This window comes from Drosophila miranda, unplaced genomic scaffold (genome assembly GCF_003369915.1).
Source record: "Drosophila miranda strain MSH22 unplaced genomic scaffold, D.miranda_PacBio2.1 Contig_AX22_pilon, whole genome shotgun sequence".
Lineage (NCBI taxonomy): Eukaryota > Metazoa > Arthropoda > Insecta > Diptera > Drosophilidae > Drosophila > Drosophila miranda.
The window spans coordinates 1-22,622 of record NW_022881668.1 but is presented as its reverse complement, the minus strand read 5'-3'; the positions used below and the strand labels follow the sequence as shown (position 1 = coordinate 22,622).

The window sequence follows — 22,622 nt, the reverse complement described above, 5'->3', positions numbered from 1 at the left end:
TGCTGTTAGGGTTCTTTACTGCCCTCTGTCCACTGTCGTTGTCTAGTTTTAGTTGGCTCTGTACTGTGGGCTGCTTTTGAGAGCAGCTTCCGGAACCTAGCGGTTTCGGGCACTTTCTCAATGTTTGGAGCAGAAGTTTCTCCACGAGTTCCTTTGTGCCTTACGTATTTCCTTCTTGTAGCTCCTAAGTAGGATTTTATATTCCTCATTGACAATCTCTTCGTTCGCTTGTTTGGCGATCTTGAAGAATTCCTTGAGGTTGTTCCTCTGGAGAGAGAGATCTCGGTTCCACCAGAGTGGCTTGGACCTCCTCTTCGTTCTCGAGGGTTTGCACGATGCATGGTAGGCGTTCAGTAACTCGTTGGATAGGGTCTTTTAGGGAGGAGGTCTTTTGGGGAGAGTGAAACTTGCTCCAAAACTTTTGAAGGCAAAGAAAGTGAATTTCAACCGTAAATCGGGGTCGCTTCTCCCACCCCCTCACCCCTCGCCCACCCTTTTAGCCGCTGCCTCGTTGCTGTAACAAATTGATAGGCGCTTAGAGCCGCCTGCCGCTTGCGGTTGCTGGAAAGTGAAATTATTTCTATTTACGCTTCAATTATTGAATGATTTTCGTTCATTTATTGGCCGGCCATTTACTGCGATGGTGGATGGGGGACATCGCAGGCATCGCAGGAAGTCCAAAGGATCTTTATTAAATAAGTTCGTTAATATGAATAATATATTTAATAATAAAATATAATAAATCAAATATTTATATATTTAAGTAAAATATTTTTATATTCAAATAATTATAATAAATAATAAATATGTATGTATATATTAATTTATTTTTGTTTTCAATACTGAAGAGATTGTGCCACACATTGCAACAACAGAGCACGGGTCGCAGGAACAGCCCCGGATCGGTCGGCCCTCAGGCCATTGTATCGTCCATCGCAATCCCATCGGGTCATCCTGGCGCAGGGACCTCCACAAAGTGAATGGAATCGTATTCGTATTCGTATTCGTATTCGTAGTAGGCGTGCCTCCTCGACAGAGTACTCAGATTTGTGCCACAAATTGTCAGGAATCGTGCCAGTCAGTTCCAGTCGGAGTTTAATTCAGAATCGAAAAGGTTTTCGTCGGCTTGAGAGCTTTGTGAATTGTGAAATTGTTGTTTGGAGTTTTGTTTGTGTTTCTCGATTTTCATTTTTTCATTTTTCAGTTTTCGATTTTTGTTATTTGTTCGAAATGGACCTGGACCTCCTTTCCAGTAAGGAGTCGTTGGACAAGTGCGTGGAGTTTGACCTGCCCGGTCGCGGTGGGCGACAGCACCCGCGGATGCATCATCCGTAACCTGCGCGTTGCCATTTCGGGCACGTTCCAGAGCAAACCGAAGGCTGCTGCTTCGGCAAGAAGAACGCGACTCCTGGGCGTGGCACCACACGCGGCGGCAAGGCGACTCCTGGGCGTGGCACCACACGCGGCGGCAACGCGACGCCCGCAGCGGAGACCGGGGGACGTCGAGTCGCAACAGCAGCAAGCAGAGCGCTCCTCCTGGTCGTCGCGCGATTTCCAAGGCCTGGACAACCCACCCGTCCGGGGGCGCTCTGTGGGAGGGTACTCGCTGCGCAAGTCGCAGCGCTGTGTCGATGGCCAGGGCCAGAGTGCTGATCACATCTTGCCAGGCGAACGGCGGGAGGAGGACGCACCCCAAGGCCGCTGCTACGGACCGCAGAGACGCCGCTCGTACCTGGATCTGGACCAGGATCTGGCCCAGCTGAACTGGACCGGCCATCAGGAGGATGCTGGCCACGCCACCCATTCAGCGGCTCGGCTCGTCGCCAGGGCGGGCGGGTGGCGCTCTCACCCGGGCACGCATGGAGCCCGCCGGGCAGAGCCACTCACAGGTGTCCGTGCCCCCATGGCACACTTCCGTCGGCTATGCCGCGCTCTGGATCGTCACTACAGTCCGCTGTCGCACTTCCTCGTGTTCCTGGCTGGGATGCTGGCCACTCTGCTGTGCGTGGCCCTGACGCCCGCCAACCAATATCTCTAAAAAGACTTGCACTCGACACTGAAAGGGGCAGCGGTTTCCACAACGGGCTGCAGATACACCATACACTACGCAAGATACACGACACACGATACAGATACGTGCTTGAGTTCATCGCCGATCGAAGACTGTTCTGCCCCACAAATATTTGCATTGAATAAACGAGGAGGAATCTCCTTAAAGAATTCCACACCAGACTACAGATACAGATACAGATACAGGATACAGGTGGAGCTCCTCTTGGATCGTCCTGTGGGGCAGGTCGCCTAGGTCGGTGGAGTATTTTTTGTGTGACTTTTGTCGGAATTAATCCGATTGAGGCATTTCTGAGGATGTTGTGTGGCAAGTGCTGCATGCCTGATAAATCGTGGGCTTTTGGGCCATTGGTTGAGCAATAACTCGCATTTTCCCGGACCCGGACCCAGACCCGGACCCGGACCGGACCCGGATCGGCCTCAATTCACGCATAAAATCCGCAATCAAATGTAAATGGAACGAGGGGGAACGTTGTGAGTTGCTGCGTACACCGCAACTCTACGGTTATACCCGATACTAAGTCAGTATGGCTCTCCTCCGGCAGACGCCTCTAATATTAAACGACACGACAAAGAGTGCGTGCGAGAGAGACAGAAAATCAGTCTGAGCGTGACGTCGGGCGCAGCGAAGCCAGTGCAAATTGATTTGTTCCTATTGGCTATAAAAATAATCTGATCTGATTCCAAATTTAGCAATCTGATATATATGGTCATTATCTATGATTCTGCGTTTTTAGTTTTCTCGAATGTGAAATATTGTGGATGCAACAGATTTTCGTTCTTTGTGTGGGCGGAAGGGGGTGGGGCGAAATTTTGAGATACACGTTTTGTAGTAAGATCTAACAGGAGTGCGGATACAAATTTGGTTACTCTAGCTTTAATAGTCTCTGAGATTTTTGAATATCCCAGATTTCGTCCTTTGCGTGGGCGGAAGGGGGTGTGGCAAAATTTTGAAACAAACTCGTCTCGGTCCGATATATTAGGAGTGTGGATACAAATTTGGTTGCTCTAGCTTTTGTAGTCTCTGAGATCTAGGCGCTAATGTTTTACTCTAAGCAAAGCGCCTATGCTACGTGTGTGTTAGAGAGAGACAGGGCGAGAAAAAATGAAATTGTTTTCTTGATGCTGGCTATAATAATGATTCCGCAGTCTTAAAGATATGGTCATTCTCTACAATTCTACGTTTTTTGTTTTCTCATATCTTTAAAATTGTGGATGCCACAGATTTTCGTCCTTTGTGGGCGCGGAAGTGGGCGGGGCGAAGTTTTGAAATATTTTTGTAGCAGTGACATATCACAGAAGTCTGGATCCAAAACATCGTTGCTCTAGCTCTTATAGTCTTTGAGCACTAGGCGCTGAAGGGACGGACAGACGGACAGACGACGGACGGACGACAGACAGACAGGGCTCAATCGACTCGGCTATTGATGCTGATCAAGAATATATATACTTTATGGGGTCGGAAACGATTCCTTCTGGACGTTACACACATCCACTTTTACCACAAATCTAATATACCCAATACTCATTTTGAGTATCGGGTATAAAAAGTACATTAAAGTTTTCGCTGGCGCATCAACGAATTTTGGTGCCAATTTGCAGCCGATGCAAAAAAAATGTATAATTTATACAAAAAAATTGAAACTGTTGAAATTAATTGCTTTTTCAGAGTTACATAAATGAAAAATGTTGTGTTTTTTTTAAAGGTTTTTCTCCGACATAATAATTTTGAAGATAACTTGAATATTTGTTATGTTTACGGTTTTAGCATTCTTCCGTGGAGCTTACCAAAAAATTCTGGACCTGTCTAGTTGGTAACTTGGTTCGTCCTGATTATAAAACAGTAAATATCATTGTTCTTTGATTGCGTCTATTTTTTTTTTAGTAGTTTCATTGTTTGCCGACCAGAATATGACTAGTGTTTCAGTGTGAAGTCTGACCAGGCGTTGTAGACAATTGGATGCGTGTAGATGTATAACAGCACCCACCACATTAGGAACATGCAGAACATTAGGATCGGGTCTGCACTGGAAAACACCAGTCTAAAATATTCGATTTGATGTCGGAATCAAAGGGTCCTGCTCCACGTACAAATTCACATACTATATTGTATCTATATTTATCTATCACAGTGACCTGTGACATTCAGTGATCACAACTCTAAAATATGTAGATATTCCACATTCAAATTCGATTCCGCTAACAAAAATAAGTCAAGTCCAACAGAAAATAGTTCAGGATAAAGGATAAGCAAAACGGAACAACAAAGGAACAAGTAGGTAACCCCCACCCTCCATTGGTGGCCAATGGTGGCCCCCACAGCCCTTTGTCCAGCAGCGGTATGGGAGTGTATTCGTGTGTTCCTGTGTCCGTGTGTCGTTGGTTAATGTGTGGAAAATTATAAGCATTGGTGACTCTTGCAATATCCCCACGCTGCAAGTGGTGCGCTGTCGCTGCCTCTGCTCAGTCGCTGCTTACCGAAATAGCGCTGTTGCTGCAGTCGCTGCCGCTAGACCAATGTGTCTCTGTGTGTGTGTGTGTGTGGGGGGTTTTTTTTTGCTTATAGGTCAAGTTAAAAGTAAAAGTATCCAACACCATTTGAGCCGTGTCTTTGCTACTCGTCGCCTCTTTCGCCTTGTTCGTTCGCCTCTCTCTCTTTATCATCCGATCCTTTTGAGTCTTTTGAGTTTTTGCGAACATTCGCGTTACGTGTCCCAAGCAGCAATGGAAATTGATTTCAACGTATCTCTCCCATTCGCAGGTGGCCAGCGATCATCACCAGCCGCAGCAGCAACAGCAGCACCAGCACCATCAGCAGCAGACAGCGGATCAACTCGTCCTGGATATCAGCATGGAGCAGTCACAGTCGCAGCAGCACCGCCTCTATGGCGCCCTCACACGCACCATCTCACAGCCGGCTCAACAGCGCCACCCTCTGCACCAGCAGCAGATCCAACAACAGCAGCAACAGCAACAGCAGCAGCAGCAGGGTGTTGCCTCCTTGGTGACCATCATTGAGAATCTGGGGAATATGAATCTGCACCGTAAGCTCGAGCGCACACAGTTGGAGCCGCTGCTCCAACAGCCCATGAACATATCTCGGTGAGTGCCCCCCCCCCCCCCATCTGTCAGATCTTTCATTATGCGCCAGACGTGCCTTACATGTGACTTACTCTTTCCCTTCGTTTGTGTGTTGCAGCTACAAGACGGAGCTGTGCCGCCCGTTCGAGGAGGCCGGCGAGTGCAAGTACGGAGAGAAGTGCCAGTTCGCGCACGGCTTCCACGAGCTGCGCAACCTGCAGCGCCATCCCAAGTACAAGACAGAGTACTGCCGCACCTTCCATAGCGTCGGCTTCTGCCCCTACGGGCCGCGCTGCCATTTTGTGCACAACGCGGACGAGGCCCGCGCTCAGCAGCAGGCCGCAGCCCAGGCGGAAGCGGATTGGGAGGACAGGCCAAGCAGATGCTGCAGAAGAGCATGAGCACGCCGATGCAGCAGGAGAAGATGCCGCGCTTGCCCGTCTTCAACCGCCTGAGCTCTGCCGTGGAGGACTACCAGCAGAAGCTTCAGTCCAGCCTACTGCCCTAAGCAGCTCCAGCATCAGGATCGAACACAACTGTACATGAATTTTGTTACATGCTGAAACATGCCTATTTATGCTTCCATTGCAACACAACTGTGTATTTTTATATAGTAAATTACATTTTTATGAAGTGAAAACCATTTAGTTTACGGCGAATTTTAGGTTATTTAGCCATTAAATGAAAGCGTTACAAAATAAATGAAACAAAAAAAACCAAAGTCGATTCCATTTACCCAACAGCAACGGGGCCGCTGACTATGGCGGGGGGTATCGCCAATCTCTCTTCCAGGGCGTCTGTCGACGGGGTGACGGTGACGGCGACGGTACGCTATCGGTCGGCGGAGACACCGTCCGGCACACCGATTGCAAAATCTGCAAACCTTTTTTTTTATGTTATTTCCAAACCATTCGGTTCCCGCCACAAGGCATTTGCACCTGAACGATCAGAGAGGATCTTGAGGTATCAAAACGCCACAATTGACCGACTGGGAAAGTAGCATAGCATAGCATCAGAGCCAAGGTCCAAGTAGCAGCAGGTTCAAGAAGCTTCAGTTGCGTCATTGCAGCCATTTTCATAGTTTCATAGGCGCCGGCTTCCAGAGTTTCATAGCACCCAAAGAGCATAGTTGCATAGCCAGCACCTTAAATAGTTTCGTAGCAGGCAAATTTCATGGTTTCGTAGCAGCCACTTCAAGAGTGGAATTATTTATAAATTATGGCATATTTTCAGGCTGTTTTGCAAATACAAATTCTGGTTCCAATCGGTTGGCACAACTGTCCCTATCACGAAAGATATAGCCAAGGAAAAACAAAAAGTTGAAGCAGACTTAAAATTGGTACAAAACGAGAAAAACTAAAAAAAAAGTCAAACGGCCAACCTAGCTTACAAAAGCACAATTTTCGACATACGAAAAAATCTATTTTTTTTTATCTATTCGAATTATAATGCATCATGAACCTTATCAATACTTTTTCTATATTTTTAACATCGATATTAATAGAAACGAGGGGGAACGTTGTGAGTTGCTGCGGACACCGCAACTCTACAGTTATACCCGATACTAAGTCAGTATGGCTCTCCTCCGGCAGACGCCGCTAATATTAAACGACACGACAAAGAGTGCGTGCGAGAGAGACAGAAAATCAGTCTGAGCGTGACGTCGGGTGCTGCGTAGCCAGTGCAAATTGATTTGTTCCTATTGGCTATAAAAATGATCTGATCTGATCCAGCTTCAGCAATCTGATAGATATGGTCATTATGTATGATTCTGCGTTTTTAGTTTTCTCGAATGTGCAATATTGTGGATGCAACAGATTTTCGTCCTTTGTGTGGGCGGAAGGGGGTGTGGCGAAATTTGGAAACAAACTCGTCTCGGTCCGATATATTAGGAGTGTGGTACTAAATTTGGTTGCTCTAGCTTTTGTAGTCTCTGAGATCTAGGCGCTAATGTTTTACTCTAAGCAAAGCCGCCTATGCTACGTGTGTGTTAGAGAGAGACAGGGCGAGAAAAAATGAAATTGTTTTCTTGATGCTGGCTATAATAATGATTCCGCAGTCTTAAAGATATGGTCATTCTCTACAATTCTACGTTTTTGGTTTTCTCATATCTTTAAAATTGTGGATGCCACAGATTTTCGTCCTTTGTGGGGGCGGAAGTGGGCGGGGCGAAGTTTTGAAATATTTTTGTAGCAGTGACATATCACAGAAGTCTGAGCACTAGCGCTGAAGGGGACGGACAGACGGACAGACGGACGGACGGACGGACGGACAGACAGACAGGGCTCAATCGACTCGGCTATTGATGCTGATCAAGAATATATATACCTTATGGGGTCGGAAACGATTCCTTCTGGACGTTACACACATCCACTTTTACCACAAATCTAATATACCCCAATACTCATTTTGAGTATCGGGTATAAGGTTAGGTTAGGTTAACCCGGACGGCCCTCAGCGGGGCCACGCATAGGCCAATATGGCCCTTAGTTATCCGGATGGGGGTGTGTATGAACCGTCGCGGGAGTGTTAATGTGGTTTTAAAAAGTCCCCGAGAATCGAGGTGTTTTTAGCATAGGCCAGCAGTTCCTGTGGCGTCCTTTTGGAGGCATCTTCCAGTGATGCCAACACTGGGGCGCCCAGGTATCTCCTCCTTGCCCTTGAGAGAGCCGGACAGTTGCAGATGAGATGTTCCAGGGTTTCGATAGCCCCAGGTTCCTCACATTTCCTACAACTGTCTCTGTTGGTGATGCCTAGCTTTGCTGCATGTGCAGCAGCCAGACAGTGACCTGTTAGTATCCCCACTAGCAATCTACAGTCCTTTCGTGGTAGGTGCAGTAGGTAGTGGCTAAGTTTCTCGTTGCGCTCCTTGCACATTATCTTCGAGGTTCTGCAGGTGGTGGTACTCCTCCACCTGCTATCAGTCTGTGCTCTAGCCTGCTTCTCTAGATCGCCTTGCAGCGTTCTGAGGGAGACAGGCACGTTCTCGGTTCTCCTATTCTCCAGCCCGACGCCTTCCTTAGCTAGTACGTCCGCCGCTTCGTTTCCTTCGATGCCCTGGTGGCTGGGAACCCAATAGATCCGCACTGTCTTTGTCGTGCTTAGGATGTCTAATGCCTCCCTGCTCGCCAAGACACTTCTGGAACTGACCGCGGACGACTGCATGGATCTTATCGCCGCTTGGCTGTCGACGAATAGGTTGACCGCATCGTGTGCTCGTTCTGTTAGGAGAGCGACCTCCGCTGCCTTCCCGATGGCAAAAACTTCTGCCTGGAATATGCTGCATTGGTCCGGTAGCTTATACGACAGCCTTATCTCAGGGTCTGTACAGTATAGGCCCGCTCCTACTCCTCCTTCCATCTTGGAGCCGTCTGTGTATATATTGAGGTGCTCAGTTTGGTCCCTTCCAATTTTCCAGTCTTCAGGTCCCAAAGATGTGGTTGTTTTGACGTCAAGGCAAGTTTGGGGGGTTCATGTAATCAGTTGATCTGGTCATGTCCCTGCCAATTGAACTGTGCCCGCTATCCTTGTATGGATAGGTTTCCTGATGCTATAAGGCGTTGTGCTGCCTTTCCCGCAATCAGGCGAGCGTGAATGTCCAGGGGGTCGATTCCGAGTATAGTTTCGAGTGCTTTTGTTGGGGTTGACCTCAGCGCCCCTGTAATACAGAGCAGAGCCTGTCGCTGAGTCTTTTCCATAAGCTTATGGTATGTCTTCTTTTCAATAGCCTGCCACCACACTAAGGCTCCATACAGCAGAGTTGGTCGCACCACCGAGATGTAGATCCAGTGCATTAGAGCAGGTGACAGGCCCCATGTGCTGCTGAGCATCTTCTTGGATGCATAAAGCGCAATGGTAGCCTTCTTCACCCTTTCCACTACATTGGGCCTCCATGCCAGCTTGCTGTCCAGTACTGTCCTAGGTATTTCACCTGTTGATTTTGGAGTCAGCCTAGTTTTGGTCAATTTTCGGGGGGTCCATATCGTACCTTGTACCTCTTTGGTAAAGAGGATGAGGTCCGTCTTGTCCGCGTTGATACTGAGTCCTACCTCTTCCGCCCACTCACGTATCTCCCTGAGTGTACGTTCCATTATGGAGCTGAGGGTCGATGGACATACACCCGTAATAAGTATGCTTATGTCATCTGCATAGGCTGTTATTTTTGGGGCCTTCCTTTCAAATCTCTTAATGAGGTCGTCGACCACCAAATTCCACAGTAGTGGCGATAGGACTCCACCTTGAGGTGTGCCTCTGTGTGCCCCCTTTACCATGGAAGCGGTGCCCCACTCCGATTGCACCCGTCTACAACTTAGGAGGTTTTTGATCCAGACGTTGATTGCAGGGTGTATGTTATTCGCTTCTAGGCGACTTGTTATTGCGGTTGTTGCCACGTTGTTGAATGCTCCTGAGATGTCCACAAATGCTCCCAAAGCATACTTTTTGTTGTGAAGGGCGCTCTCGATGGTGGCTACTAGCGAGTGTAGTGCCGTCTCCACCGATTTCCCCTTGGTGTAGGCGTGTTGGTTTATTGACATCAGTCCCCCTACCTCATTCCTGATGTGTAAATCCAACAGCTTTTCTAGTGTTTTTAGTAGAAAGGAGGTAAGGCTTATCGGTCTGTAATCCTTGGGACTCACGTGGCTGCACTTTCCTGCCTTAGGGAGGAAGACAACCCTCGAGGTTCTCCATTGGATGGGGATATAGCCTGTACTTAGGCATGCTGAGTATATTGAGAAGAGCCATGGGGTAATAACCTCTTTGGTCAACTGCATCATGGCTGGGAATATCCCGTCCAGTCCTGGTGCTTTTATGGCCGCGAAGGAGTCTATGGCCCAGTGGATTCTCTTAGTGGTTAACAGACCTATTGGGGGTGCTGTTCCTCAGTTGCTAGGTCCTGATGCTCCTTGGCGTCAGTGACCTCGGTGCATCCAGGGAAGTGCGCCTCCATTAGTGCTGTTAGGGCTTCTTTACTGCCCTCTGTCCACTGTCCGTTGTCTAGTTTTAGTTGGCTCTGTACTGTGGGCTGCTTTGAGAGCAGCTTCCGGAGCCTAGCGGTTTCGGGCACTTTCTCAATGTTGGAGCAGAAGTTTCTCCACGAGTTCCTTTGTGCCTTACGTATTTCCTTCTTGTAGCTCCTAAGTAGGATTTTATATTCCTCATTGACAATCTCTTCGTTCGCTTGTTTGGCGATCTTGAAGAATTCCTTGAGGTTGTTCCTCTGGAGAGAGAGATCTCGGTTCCACCAGAGTGGCTTGGACCTCCTCTTCGTTCTCGAGGGTTTGCACGATGCATGGTAGGCGTTCAGTAACTCGTTGGATAGGGTCTTTAGGGAGGAGGTCTTTTGGGGAGAGTGAAACTTGCTCCAAAACTTTTGAAGGCAAAGAAAGTGAATTTCAACCGTAAATCGGGGTCGCATCTCCCCACCCCCCACCCCCTCGCCCCACCCCTTTTAGCCGCTGCCTCGTTGCTGTAACAAATTGATAGGCGCTTAGAGCGCCTGCCGCTTGCCGGTTGCTGGAAAGTGAAATTATTTCTATTTACGCTTCAATTATTGAATGATTTTCGTTCATTTATTGGCCGGCCATTTACTGCGATGGTGGATGGGGGACATCGCAGGCATCGCAGGAAGTCCAAAGGATCTTTATTAAATAAAGTTCGTTAATATGAATAATAATATTTAATAATAAAATATAATAAAATCAAATATTTATATATTTAAGTAAAATATTTTATATTTCAAATAATTATAATAAATAATAAATATGTATGTATATATTAAATTTATTTTTGTTTCAATACTGAAGAGATTGTGCACACATTGCAACAACAGAGCACGGTCGCAGGAACAGCCCCGGATCGGTCGGCCCTCAGGCCCATTGTATCGTCCATCGCAATCCCATCGGTCCATCCTGGCGCAGGGACCTCCACAAAGTGAATGGAATCGTATTCGTATTCGTATTCGTATTCGTAGTAGGCGTGCCCTCCTCGACAGAGTACTCAGATTTGTGCCCACAAATTGTCAGGAATCGTGCCAGTCAGTCCAGTCGGAGTTTAATTCAGAATCGAAAAGGTTTTCGTCGGCTTGAGAGCTTTGTGAATTGTGAATTGTTGTTTGGAGTTTTGTTTGTGTTTCTCGATTTTCATTTTTCATTTTTCAGTTTTCGATTTTGTTATTTGTTCGAAATGGACCTGGACCTCCTTTCCAGTAAGGAGTCGTTGGACAAGTGCGTGGAGTTTGACCTGCCCCCGGTCGCGGTGGGCGACAGCACCCGCGGATGCATCATCCGTAACCTGCGCGGGCCATTTCGGGCACGTTCCAGAGGCAAACCGAAGGCTGCTGCTTCGGCCAAGAAGAACGCGACTCCTGGGCGTGCCCCCCCCCCCCCCCCTCCTGGCGTGCACCACACGCGCGGGCAAGGCACGCCCGCAGCGGAGACCGGGGGACGTCCGAGTCGCAACAGCAGCAAGCAGAGCGCTCCTCCTGGTCGTCGCGCCGATTTCCCAAGGCCTGGACAACCCACCCGTCCGGGGCGCCTCTGTGGGAGGGTACTCGCTGCGCAGTCGCAGCGCTGTGTCGATGGCCAGGCCAGAGTGCTGATCACATCCTTGCCAGGCGAACGGCGGGAGGAGGACGCACCCCAAGGCCGCTGCTACGGACCGCAGAGACGCCGCTCGTACCTGGATCTGGACCAGGATCTGGCCCAGCTGAACTGGACCGGCCATCAGGAGGATGCTGTCCCACGCCACCCATTCAGCGGCTCGGCTCGTCGCCAGGGCGGCGGGTGGCGCCTCTCCACCCGGGCACCCGCATGGAGCCCGCCGGCAGAGCCATCACAGGTGTCCGTGCCCCCATGGCACACTTCCGTCGCTATGCCGCGCTCTGGATCGTCATTACAGTCCCCTGTCGCACTTCCTCGTGTTCCTGGCTGGGATGCTGGCCACTCTGCTGTGCGTGGCCTGACGCCCGCCAACCAATATCTCTAAAAAGACTTGCACTCGAACACTGAAAGGGGCAGCGGTTTCCACAACGGGCTGCAGATACACCATACACTACGCAAGATACACGACACACGATACCGATACGTGCTTGAGTTCCATCGCCGATCGAAGACTGTTCTGCCCACAAATATTTGCATTGAATAAACGAGGAGGAATCTCCTCAAAGAATTCCACACCAGACTACAGATACAGATACAGATACAGATACAGGATACTGGTGGAGCTCCTCTTGGATCGTCCTGTGGGCAGGTCGCCTAGGTCGTGGAGTATTTTTGTGTGACTTTTGTCGGAATTAATCCGATTGAGCATTTCTGAGGATGTTGTGTTGGCAAGTGCTGCATGCCTGATAAATCGTGGGCTTTTGGGCCATTGGTTGAGCAATAACTCGCATTTTCCCGGACCCGGACCCAGACCCGGACCCGGACCCGGACCCGGATCGGCCTCAATTCACGCATAAAATCCGCAATCAAATGTAAATGGAACGAGGGGGAACGTTGTGAGTTGCTGCGGACACCGCAACTCTACGGTTTATACCCCGATACTAATCAGTATGGCTCTCCTCCGCCGCGCTAATATTAAACGACACGACAAAGAGTGCGTGCGAGAGAGATAGAAATCAGTCTGAGCGTGACGTCGGGCGCTGCGAAGCCAGTGCAAATTGATTTGTTCCTATTGGCTATAAAAATGATCTGATCTGATCCAGATTCAGCAATCTGATAGATATGGTCATTATCTATGATTCTGCGTTTTTAGTTTTCTCGAATGTGCAATATTGTGGATGCAACAGATTTTCGTTCTTTGTGTGGCGGAAGGGGGTGGGGCGAAATTTTGAAACAAACTCGTCTCGGTCCGATATATTAGGAGTGTGGATACCAAATTTGGTTGCTCTAGCTTTTGTAGTCTCTGAGATCTAGGCGCTAATGTTTTACTCTAAGCAAAGCCGCCTATGCTACGTGTGTGTTAGAGAGAGACAGGGCGAGAAAAAATGAAATTGTTTTCTTGATGCTGGCTATAATAATGATTCCGCAGTCTTAAAGATATGGTCATTCTCTACAATTCTACGTTTTTGGTTTTCTCATATCTTTAAAATTGTGGATGCCACAGATTTTCGTCCTTTGTGGGGGCGGAAGTGGGCGGGCGCGTTTTGAAATATTTTTGTAGCAGTGACATATCACAGAAGTCTGGATCCAAAACATCGTTGCTCTAGCTTTAGTTCTTCTGAGCACTAGGCGCTGAAGGGGACGGACAGACGGACAGACGGACGGACACGGGACGACGGACAGACAGACAGGGCTCAATCGACTCGGCTATTGATGCTGATCAAGAATATATATACCTTATGGGGTCGGGAAACGATTCCTTCTGGACTTTACACACATCCACTTTTTACCACAAATCTAATATACCCCAATACTCATTTGAGTATCGGGTATAAGGTTAGGTTAGGTTAACCCGGACGGCCCTCAGCGGGGCCACGCATAGGCCAATATGGCCCTTAGTTATCTCGGATGGGGTGTGTATGAACCGTCGCGGGAGTGTTAATGTGGTTTTTAAAAAGTCCCCGAGAATCGAGGTGTTTTTAGCATAGGCCAGCAGTTCCTGTGGCGTCCTTTTGGAGGCATCTTCCAGTGATGCCAACACTGGGGCGCCCAGGTATCTCCTCCTTGCCCTTGAGAGAGAGCCGGACAGTTGCAGATGAGATGTTTCCAGGGTTTCGATAGCCCCAGGTTCCTCACATTTCCTACAACTGTCTCTGTTGGTGATGCCTAGCTTTGCTGCATGTGCAGCAGCCAGACAGTGACCTGTTAGTATCCCCACTAGCAATCTACAGTCCTTTCGTGGTAGGTGCAGTAGGTAGTGGCTAAGTTTCTCGTTGCGCTCCTTGCACATTATCTTCGAGGTTCTGCAGGTGGTGGTACTCCTCCACCTGCTATCAGTCTGTGCTCTAGCCTGCTTCTCTAGATCGCCTTGCAGCGTTCTGAGGGAGACAGGCACGTTCTCGGTTCTCCTATTCTCCAGCCCGACGCCTTCCTTAGCTAGTACGTCCGCCGCTTCGTTTCCTTCGATGCCCTGGTGGCTGGGAACCCAATAGATCCGCACTGTCTTTGTCGTGCTTAGGATGTCTAATGCCTCCCTGCTCGCCAAGACACTTCTGGAACTGACCGCGGACGACTGCATGGATCTTATCGCCGCTTGGCTGTCGACGAATAGGTTGACCGCATCGTGTGCTCGTTCTGTTAGGAGAGCGACCTCCGCTGCCTTCCCGATGGCAAAAACTTCTGCCTGGAATATGCTGCATTGGTCCGGTAGCTTATACGACAGCCTTATCTCAGGGTCTGTACAGTATAGGCCCGCTCCTACTCCTCCTTCCATCTTGGAGCCGTCTGTGTATATATTGAGGTGCTCAGTTTGGTCCCTTCCAATTTTCCAGTCTTCAGGTCCCAAAGATGTGGTTGTTTTGACGTCAAGGCAAGTTTGGGGGGTCATGTAATCAGTTGATCTGGTCATGTCCCTGCCAATTGAACTGTGCCCGTATCCTTGTATGGATAGGTTTCCTGATGCTATAAGGCGTTGTGCTGCCTTTCCCGCAATCAGGCGAGCGTGAATGTCCAGGGGGTCGATTCCGAGTATGGTTTCGAGTGCTTTTGTTGGGGTTGACCTCAGCGCCCCTGTAATACAGAGCAGAGCCTGTCGCTGAGTCTTTTCCTTAAGCTTATGGTATGTCTTCTTTTCAATAGCCTGCCACCACACTAAGGCTCCATACAGCAGAGTTGGTCGCACCACCGAGATGTAGATCCAGTGCATTAGAGCAGGTGACAGGCCCCATGTGCTGCTGAGCATCTTCTTGGATGCATAAAGCGCAATGGTAGCCTTCTTCACCCTTTCCACTACATTGGCCTCCATGCCAGCTTGCTGTCCAGTACTGTCCTAGGTATTTCACCTGTGATTTTGGAGTCAGCCTAGTTTGGTCAATTTCGGGGGGGTCCATATCGGTACCTTGTACCTCTTGGTAAAAGAGGATGAGGTCCGTCTTGTCCGCGTTGATACTGAGTCCTAACTCTTCCGCCCACTCACGTATCTCCCTGAGTGTACGTTTCCATTATGGAGCTGAGGGTCGATGGACATACACCCGTAATAAGTATGCTTATGTCATCTGCATAGGCTGTTATTTTTGGGGCCTTCCTTTCAAATCTCTTAATGAGGTCGTCGACCACCAAATTCCACAGTAGTGGCGATAGGACTCCACCTTGAGGTGTGCCTCTGTGTGCCCCCTTTACCATGGAAGCGGTGCCCCACTCCGATTGCACCCGTCTACAACTTAGGAGGTTTTTGATCCAGACGTTGATTGCAGGGTGTATGTTATTCGCTTCTAGGCGACTTGTTATTGCGGTTGTTGCCACGTTGTTAAATGCTCCTGAGATGTCCACAAATGCTCCCAAAGCATACTTTTTGTTGTGAAGGGCGCTCTCGATGGTGGCTACTAGCGAGTGTAGTGCCGTCTCCACCGATTTCCCCTTGGTGTAGGCGTGTTGGTTTATTGACATCAGTCCCCCTACCTCATTCCTGATGTGTAAATCCAACAGCTTTTCTAGTGTTTTTAGTAGAAAGGAGGTAAGGCTTATCGGTCTGTAATCCTTGGACTCACGTGGCTGCACTTTCCTGCCTTAGGGAGGAAGACAACCCTCGAGGTTCTCCATTGGATGGGGATATAGCCTGTACTTAGGCATGCTGAGTATATTGAGAAGAGCCATGGGGTAATAACCTCTTTGGTCAACTGCATCATGGCTGGGAATATCCCGTCCAGTCCTGGTGCTTTTATGGCCGCGAAGGAGTCTATGGCCAGTGGATTCTCTTAGTGGTTAACAGACCTATTAGGAGGTGCTGTTCCTCAGTTGCTAGGTCCTGATGCTCCTTGGCGTCAGTGACCTCGGTGCATCCAGGGAAGTGCGCCTCCATTAGTGCTGTTAGGGCTTCTTTACTGCCCTCTGTCCACTGTCCGTTGTCTAGTTTTAGTTGGCTCTGTACTGTGGCTGCTTTGAGAGCAGCTTCGGAGCCAGCGGTTTCGGGCACTTTCTCAATGTTGGAGCAGAAGTTTCTCCACGAGTTCCTTTGTGCCTTACGTATTTCCTTCTTGTAGATCCTAAGTAGGATTTTATATTCCTCATTGACAATCTCTTCGTTCGCTTGTTTGGCGATCTTGAAGAATTCCTTGAGGTTGTTCCTCTGGAGAGAGAGATCTCGGTTCCACCAGAGTGGCTTGGACCTCCTCTTCGTTCTCGAGGGTTTGCACGATGCATGGTAGGCGTTCAGTAACTCGTTGATAGGGTCTTTAGGGAGGAGTCTTTTGGGGAGAGTGAAACTTGCTCCAAAACTTTTGAAGGCAAAGAAAGTGAATTTCAACCGTAAATCGGGGTCGCATCTCCCCACCCCCTCACCCCTCGCCCACCCCTTTTAGCCGCTGCCTCGTTGCTGTAACAAATTGATAGGCGCTTAGAGCCGCCTGCCGCTTGCCGGTTGCTGGAAAGTGAAATTATTTCTATTTACGCTTCAATTATTGAATGATTTTCGTTCATTTATTGGCCGGCCATTTACTGCGATGGTGGATGGGGGACATCGCAGCATCGCAGGAAGTCCAAAGGATCTTTATTAAATAAAGTTCGTTAATATTGTTCGGAGCAGAACCCAGCCGATTAGCTGCTTGCCAAATAGCACCTAATTCTTGGCCCTCAGCCGCTTATTTGTTTGTTACTTATGTCTATGTCACTCATTGTTTGTTAAAGCTCTGCGCTTGCTTGCCCTGCTAAACGCTCTCTGCCAGCTCGCTCTTCGCTATCTCCGCTTTGCGTCTGCCTACCGACGTCGGCCGAGCGAAGCTGCGCTTAGCGATCGGAGCGGCAATGTAAAGGGCAGGCAAGCCAAACTTGCAATTTGGATGTCACGCATTAAAGAACATATCGTAATTTTATTTCTGCGCCGAGTTTTATTTAATTCGAAATAATTAGTCGGCCGATTGGGGATAAAAAACATTATCTCCACATAAAATTTGGTGACCCCGACGTGATCTCTGAGTTGCAGTGTCAATTAATAATCATTCGCGATCGACAATCGTTAGCCCTAGCAAATTTTCGGCGGTTAAGCACAATTCGGTGCTAAAACACACTTACATACACCTACATACACGCATTGCTGGCTATTAATTTCTCTGTCGCGACAATTCGGTCAGTGCAGTGCGGTAGGCAGTGCAGCGAACTCACTACACACAAGCGGAGTACAAAGCGGAATCGGACAGCTCGCACAGCCGCACAGCTAAAGGCATTAGCTGTAATCCCTTTGCTTTCGGTCCCACGTTTATACGTATACAGGGTGTCTTTTTCGGTCTTGCTGAGTGACTCTTTTAAAACCTCAACATGGCAGCACCTGAGCCTACCAATGTCGCGAACGCAGCAATGCCGAGGGATGTAGATTTCTACAAGCACAAGGCCGAGTCATGGCCACAAGGCCCATGACGCCCGACTGGACTTTTCGAATGTTTATGTGAAGGTTAGGTCCAGGCTGTCGCGGGAGTTGATGGCTGCTCGCACGGTAAATGTTGCCAATTCAACGGCTCGGCATACTCTCGAGGGGAATTCGTCGTTGTTCGCCTATAATAGTATAGGCCGTTCTCGAATGCCCGAGTTGCCGCTTCCGCGATTCGGGGGGAACTACATGGATTGGCCAGAATTCCACTCGATGTTCTCGACAATGGTGCACAAAGACCATCGTATACCAATCATCGAAAAATTCCAATATCTTCGTGGATGTCTAGATGGTGCTGCGCTGGATACGATTCGTTCCTTGGAACTTTCTAAGGAGAATTACGACAAGGCGTTGAATTTGCTAATGTTGCGATTCGATAATAAACTGTTACATTTTCAGGCACACGTCAAGGCTATTTTCGGGCTGCAAGGGGTGGAGAAGGGCTCAGCTATCGGCTTGCGCGCGCACAGCGACAAAATCAATTCGCACTTGCGTGCGCTTCAGACCTTGGCGACCCCGCAGGAAATTTCGGATGGGTTGCTGATTTTCATCATAGGCACGAAACTGGACCACAAAACAAAGGAGAAATGGGAAGAGAACTTGCCGACGTCAGGATTGCCTCGGTGGTCAAGCATGGCCTCATTTTTGGAAGCGAGATGTCGGATGCTGGAGAATTTGGGATCAGCCATGGCAACAAGTCCTAGTCAACAGGTGGGAGAAGACAAACCTGTCACCCTTATCACCTCCAGTAACGACCATCCTAACCCCATATGTAACCATTGCAATTCCTCCGAGCATTACATATCTAGATGTCAGGCATTCCTGAATCTCTCTGCGTTTGAACGATACAAAGAAGCAAAGAAGAGCCGCTTGTGTTTGAACTGCCTCAACAAAGGCCATGAATTGCAGAGGTGCAGGTCAGGACTTTGCAGGCATTGCCAGGCCAAACATCACACGCTACTCCACATTCCATCGGGAACTGGTGCTTCATCTTCCTCTTCACCGGCCGAGGAATCGATCCTCCCCCTCGATCCAGAAATCTCAGCCTAGCCAGAACGTGTTGCTACCTACTGCCCTCGTCCATGTAACAGATCGTTATGGAGCACTTATCCCATGTCGTGCCATTTTGGATTCTGCATCACAGGCAAACTTGTAACATCTAGACTTGCTGATCAGTTGCAGTTGGATCATCGCTCGTCTTATGTTCACATCTCTGGAATCGGAGATTCCATTCTACCTTCGAGCAAGTCTGTACATATAGTTGTACAATCCCAGGACGCAAGCTATCGAGCTTCCTTCGCTGCAATTGTCACAACTCAATTACGGAAATGCAGCCTAACTTCGGCGTAGACGCAAAGGATTGGCCAATGCCGAATAATCTAAAACTAGCTGATCCTAATTTCTCCAAGCCCCAACGTATCGATCTGTTGATAGGTTCTGGTTTGTTCTTCGATTTAATGTGCGTCGGACAGATTCGACTATCAGCCCAATTGCCAACATTGCAGGAGACAAAACTTGGTTGGATAGTATCAGGAAGCATTGATAGCTCGGAGAATAAGCGTGCAGCTTTAACCGCTTTTGAAAATTCCTCGTGCATCTCTATTGACGATTTTCGACCCACAACGCTGGAGTACCAAAACTTAGAGCAGCAATGCAGGAAGCAGCTGCTCGAGTGCCAGGTGCAAGTGGAAAAACTGCGATCGGAGAATCAGGAACTGCAGCGCGAACTTTTCCATATATTAAAAACCTACATATCCACGCCAAATGAAATTCAACTTTCAACAGTTTCTACATTGCCAAATTTCCTGCCATTCTATGCAATTACAGAGGTTCCCGATGATCAAGACGTAGTCACGACAAGCCGCCTTCGTAAAGAAGCGCCGATTGCTGCGTTCGACGATCATCCCAGCGTAGCCGCCAGCTGCGCCCAAGCAAGCATCTTCAAGAGGGCCGTTGGAAAAATAGCGGTTCTGCCCCTTCAGGATGGATCTGTTGAAAGCCTTTGCCTTCCAACGGGGGTGAATGTTCGGAGCAGAACCCAGCCGATTAGCTGCTTGCCAAATAGCACCTAATTCTTGGCCCTCAGCCGCTTATTTTGTTTGTTACTTATGTCTATGTCACTCATTTGTTTGTTAAAGCTCTGCGCTTGCTTGCCCTGCTAAACGCTCTCTGCCAGCTCGCTCTTCGCTATCTCCGCTTTGCGTCTGCCTACCGACGTCGGCCGAGCGAAGCTGCGCTTAGCGATCGGAGCGGCAATGTAAAGGGCAGGCAAGCCACACTTGCAATTTGGATGTCACGCATTAAAGAACATATCGTAATTTTATTTCTGCGCCGAGTTTTATTTAATTCGAAATAATTAGTCGGCCGATTGGGGATAAAAAACATTATCTTCCACAAATATGAATAATAATATTTAATAATAAAATATAATAAATCAAATATTATTATATATTTAAGTAAAATATTTTTATATTTCAAATAATTATAATAAATAATAAATATGTATGTATATATTACATTTTATTTTTGTTTCAATACTGAAGAGATTGTGCCACACATTGCAACAACAGAGCACGGGTCGCAGGAACAGCCCCGGATCGGTCGGCCCTCAGGCCCATTGTATCGTCCATCGCAATCCCATCGGGTCCATCCTGGCGCAGGGACCTCCACAAAGTGAATGGAATCGTATTCGTATTCGTATTCGTAGTAGGCGTGCCCTCCTCGACAGAGTACTCAGATTTGTGCCCACAAATTGTCAGGAATCGTGCCAGTAAGTCCAGTCGGAGTTTAATTCAGAATCGAAAAGGTTTTCGTCGGCTTGAGAGCTTTGTGAATTGTGAAATTGTTGTTTGGAGTTTTGTTTGTGTTTCTCGATTTTCATTTTTCATTTTTCAGTTTTCGATTTTTGTTATTTGTTCGAAATGGACCTGGACCTCCTTTCCAGTAAGGAGTCGTTGGACAAGTGCGTGGAGTTTGACCTGCCCCGGTCGCGGTGGGCGACAGCACCCGCGGATGCATCATCCGTAACCTGCGCGTTGCCATTTCGGGCACGTTCCAGAGCAAACCGAAGGCTGCTGCTTCGGCCAAGAAGAACGCGACTCCTGGCGTGGCACCACACGCGCGGCAAGGCGACTCCTGGGCGTGGCACCACACGCGGCGGCAACGCGACGCCCGCAGCGGAGACCGGGGGACGTCCGAGTCGCAAACAGCAGCAAGCAGAGCGCTCCTCCTGGTCGTCGCGCGATTTCCCAAGGCCTGGACAACCCACCCGTCCGGGGCGCTCTGTGGGAGGGTACTCGCTGCGCAGTCGCAGCGCTGTGTCGATGGCCAGGGCCAGAGTGCTGATCACATCCTTGCCAGGCGAACGGCGGGAGGAGGACGCACCCCAAGGCCGCTGCTACGGACCGCAGAGACGCCGCTCGTACCTGGATCTGGACCAGGATCTGGCCCAGCTGAACTGGACCGGCCATCAGGAGGATGCTGGCCCACGCCACCCATTCAGCGGCTCGGCTCGTCGCCAGGGCGGGCGGGTGGCGCCTCTCCACCCGGGCACCCGCATGGAGCCCGCCGGGCAGAGCCACTCACAGGTGTCCGTGCCCCCATGGCAAACTTCCGTCGGCTATGCCGCGCTCTGGATCGTCACTACAGTCCCCTGTCGCACTTCCTCGTGTTCCTGGCTGGGATGCTGGCCACTCTGCTGTGCGTGGCCCTGACGCCCGCCAACCAATATCTCTAAAAAGACTTGCACTCGAACACTGAAAGGGGCAGCGGTTTCCACAACAGGCTGCAGATACACCATACACTACGCAAGATACACGACACACGATACCGATACGTGCTTGAGTTCCATCGCCGATCGAAGACTGTTCTGCCCCACAAATATTTGCATTGAATAAACGAGGAGGAATCTCCTCAAAGAATTCCACACCAGACTACAGATACAGATACAGATACAGATACAGATACAGGATACTGGTGGAGCTCCTCTTGGATCGTCCTGTGGGGCAGGTCGCCTGGGCGACTGACTTTTGTCGGAATTAATCCGATTGAGGCATTTCTGAGGATGTTGTGTGGCAAGTGCTGCATGCCTGATAAATCGGACCCGGATCGGCCTCAATTCACGCATAAAATCCGCAATCAAATGTAAATGGAACGAGGGGGAACGTTGTGAGTTGCTGCGGACACCGCAACTCTACGGTTATACCCGATACTAAGTCAGTATGGCTCTCCTCCGGCAGACGCCGCTAATATTAAACGACACGACAAAGAGTGCGTGCGAGAGAGACAGAAAATCAGTCTGAGCGTGACGTCGGGCGCTGCGAAGCCAGTGCAAATTGATTTGTTCCTATTGGCTATAAAATGATCTGATCTGATCCAGATTCAGCAATCTGATAGATATGGTCATTATCTATGATTCTGCGTTTTTAGTTTTCTCGAATATGCAATATTGTGGATGCAACAGATTTTCGTCTTTTGTGTGGGCGGAAGGGGGTGGGCGAAATTTTGAAACAAACTCGTCTCGGTCCGATATATTAGGAGTGTGGATACCAAATTTGGTTGCTCTAGCTTTTGTAGTCTCTGAGATCTAGGCGCTAATGTTTTACTCTAAGCAAAGCCGCCTATGCTACGTGTGTGTTAGAGAGAGACAGGGCGAGAAAAAATGAAATTGTTTTCTTGATGCTGGCTATAATAATGATTCCGCAGTCTTAAAGATATGGTCATTCTCTACAATTCTACGTTTTTGGTTTTCTCATATCTTTAAAATTGTGGATGCCACAGATTTTCGTCCTTTGTGGGGGCGGAAGTGGGCGGGGCGAAGTTTTGAAATATTTTTGTAGCAGTGACATATCACAGAAGTCTGGATCCAAAACATCGTTGCTCTAGCTCTTATAGTCTTTGAGCACTAGGCGCTGAAGGGGACGGACAGACGGACAGACGGACAGACGGACGGACGG

At 48.9% G+C, this 22,622-nt stretch overlaps 1 protein-coding gene across 1 annotated transcript; it reads left to right on the top strand.

The window, feature by feature from the left end:
• Positions 1-4,273: 4,273 nt before the first annotated feature.
• On the top strand, positions 4,274-5,867 carry LOC117195294 (protein TIS11-like). The gene is made up of 3 exons (XM_033399901.1): positions 4,274-4,345; positions 4,832-5,172; positions 5,270-5,867. The coding sequence occupies exons 2-3, from the start codon at positions 4,922-4,924 to the stop codon at positions 5,550-5,552; spliced, it is 534 nt and encodes a 177-aa protein (XP_033255792.1). The 5' UTR covers positions 4,274-4,345; positions 4,832-4,921; the 3' UTR covers positions 5,553-5,867.
• The last annotated feature ends 16,755 nt before the right edge of the window (positions 5,868-22,622 follow it).

Excerpts from the sequence above, each read along its gene's own strand:
- LOC117195294 (XM_033399901.1), top strand. The coding sequence starts at position 4,922 with ATGGAGCAGTCACAGTCGCAGCAGCACCGCCTCTATGGCGCCCTCACA. Across the intron at positions 5,173-5,269 it reads CAGCCCATGAACATATCTCG|CTACAAGACGGAGCTGTGCC; the intron begins GTGAGTGCCCCC and ends TGTGTGTTGCAG.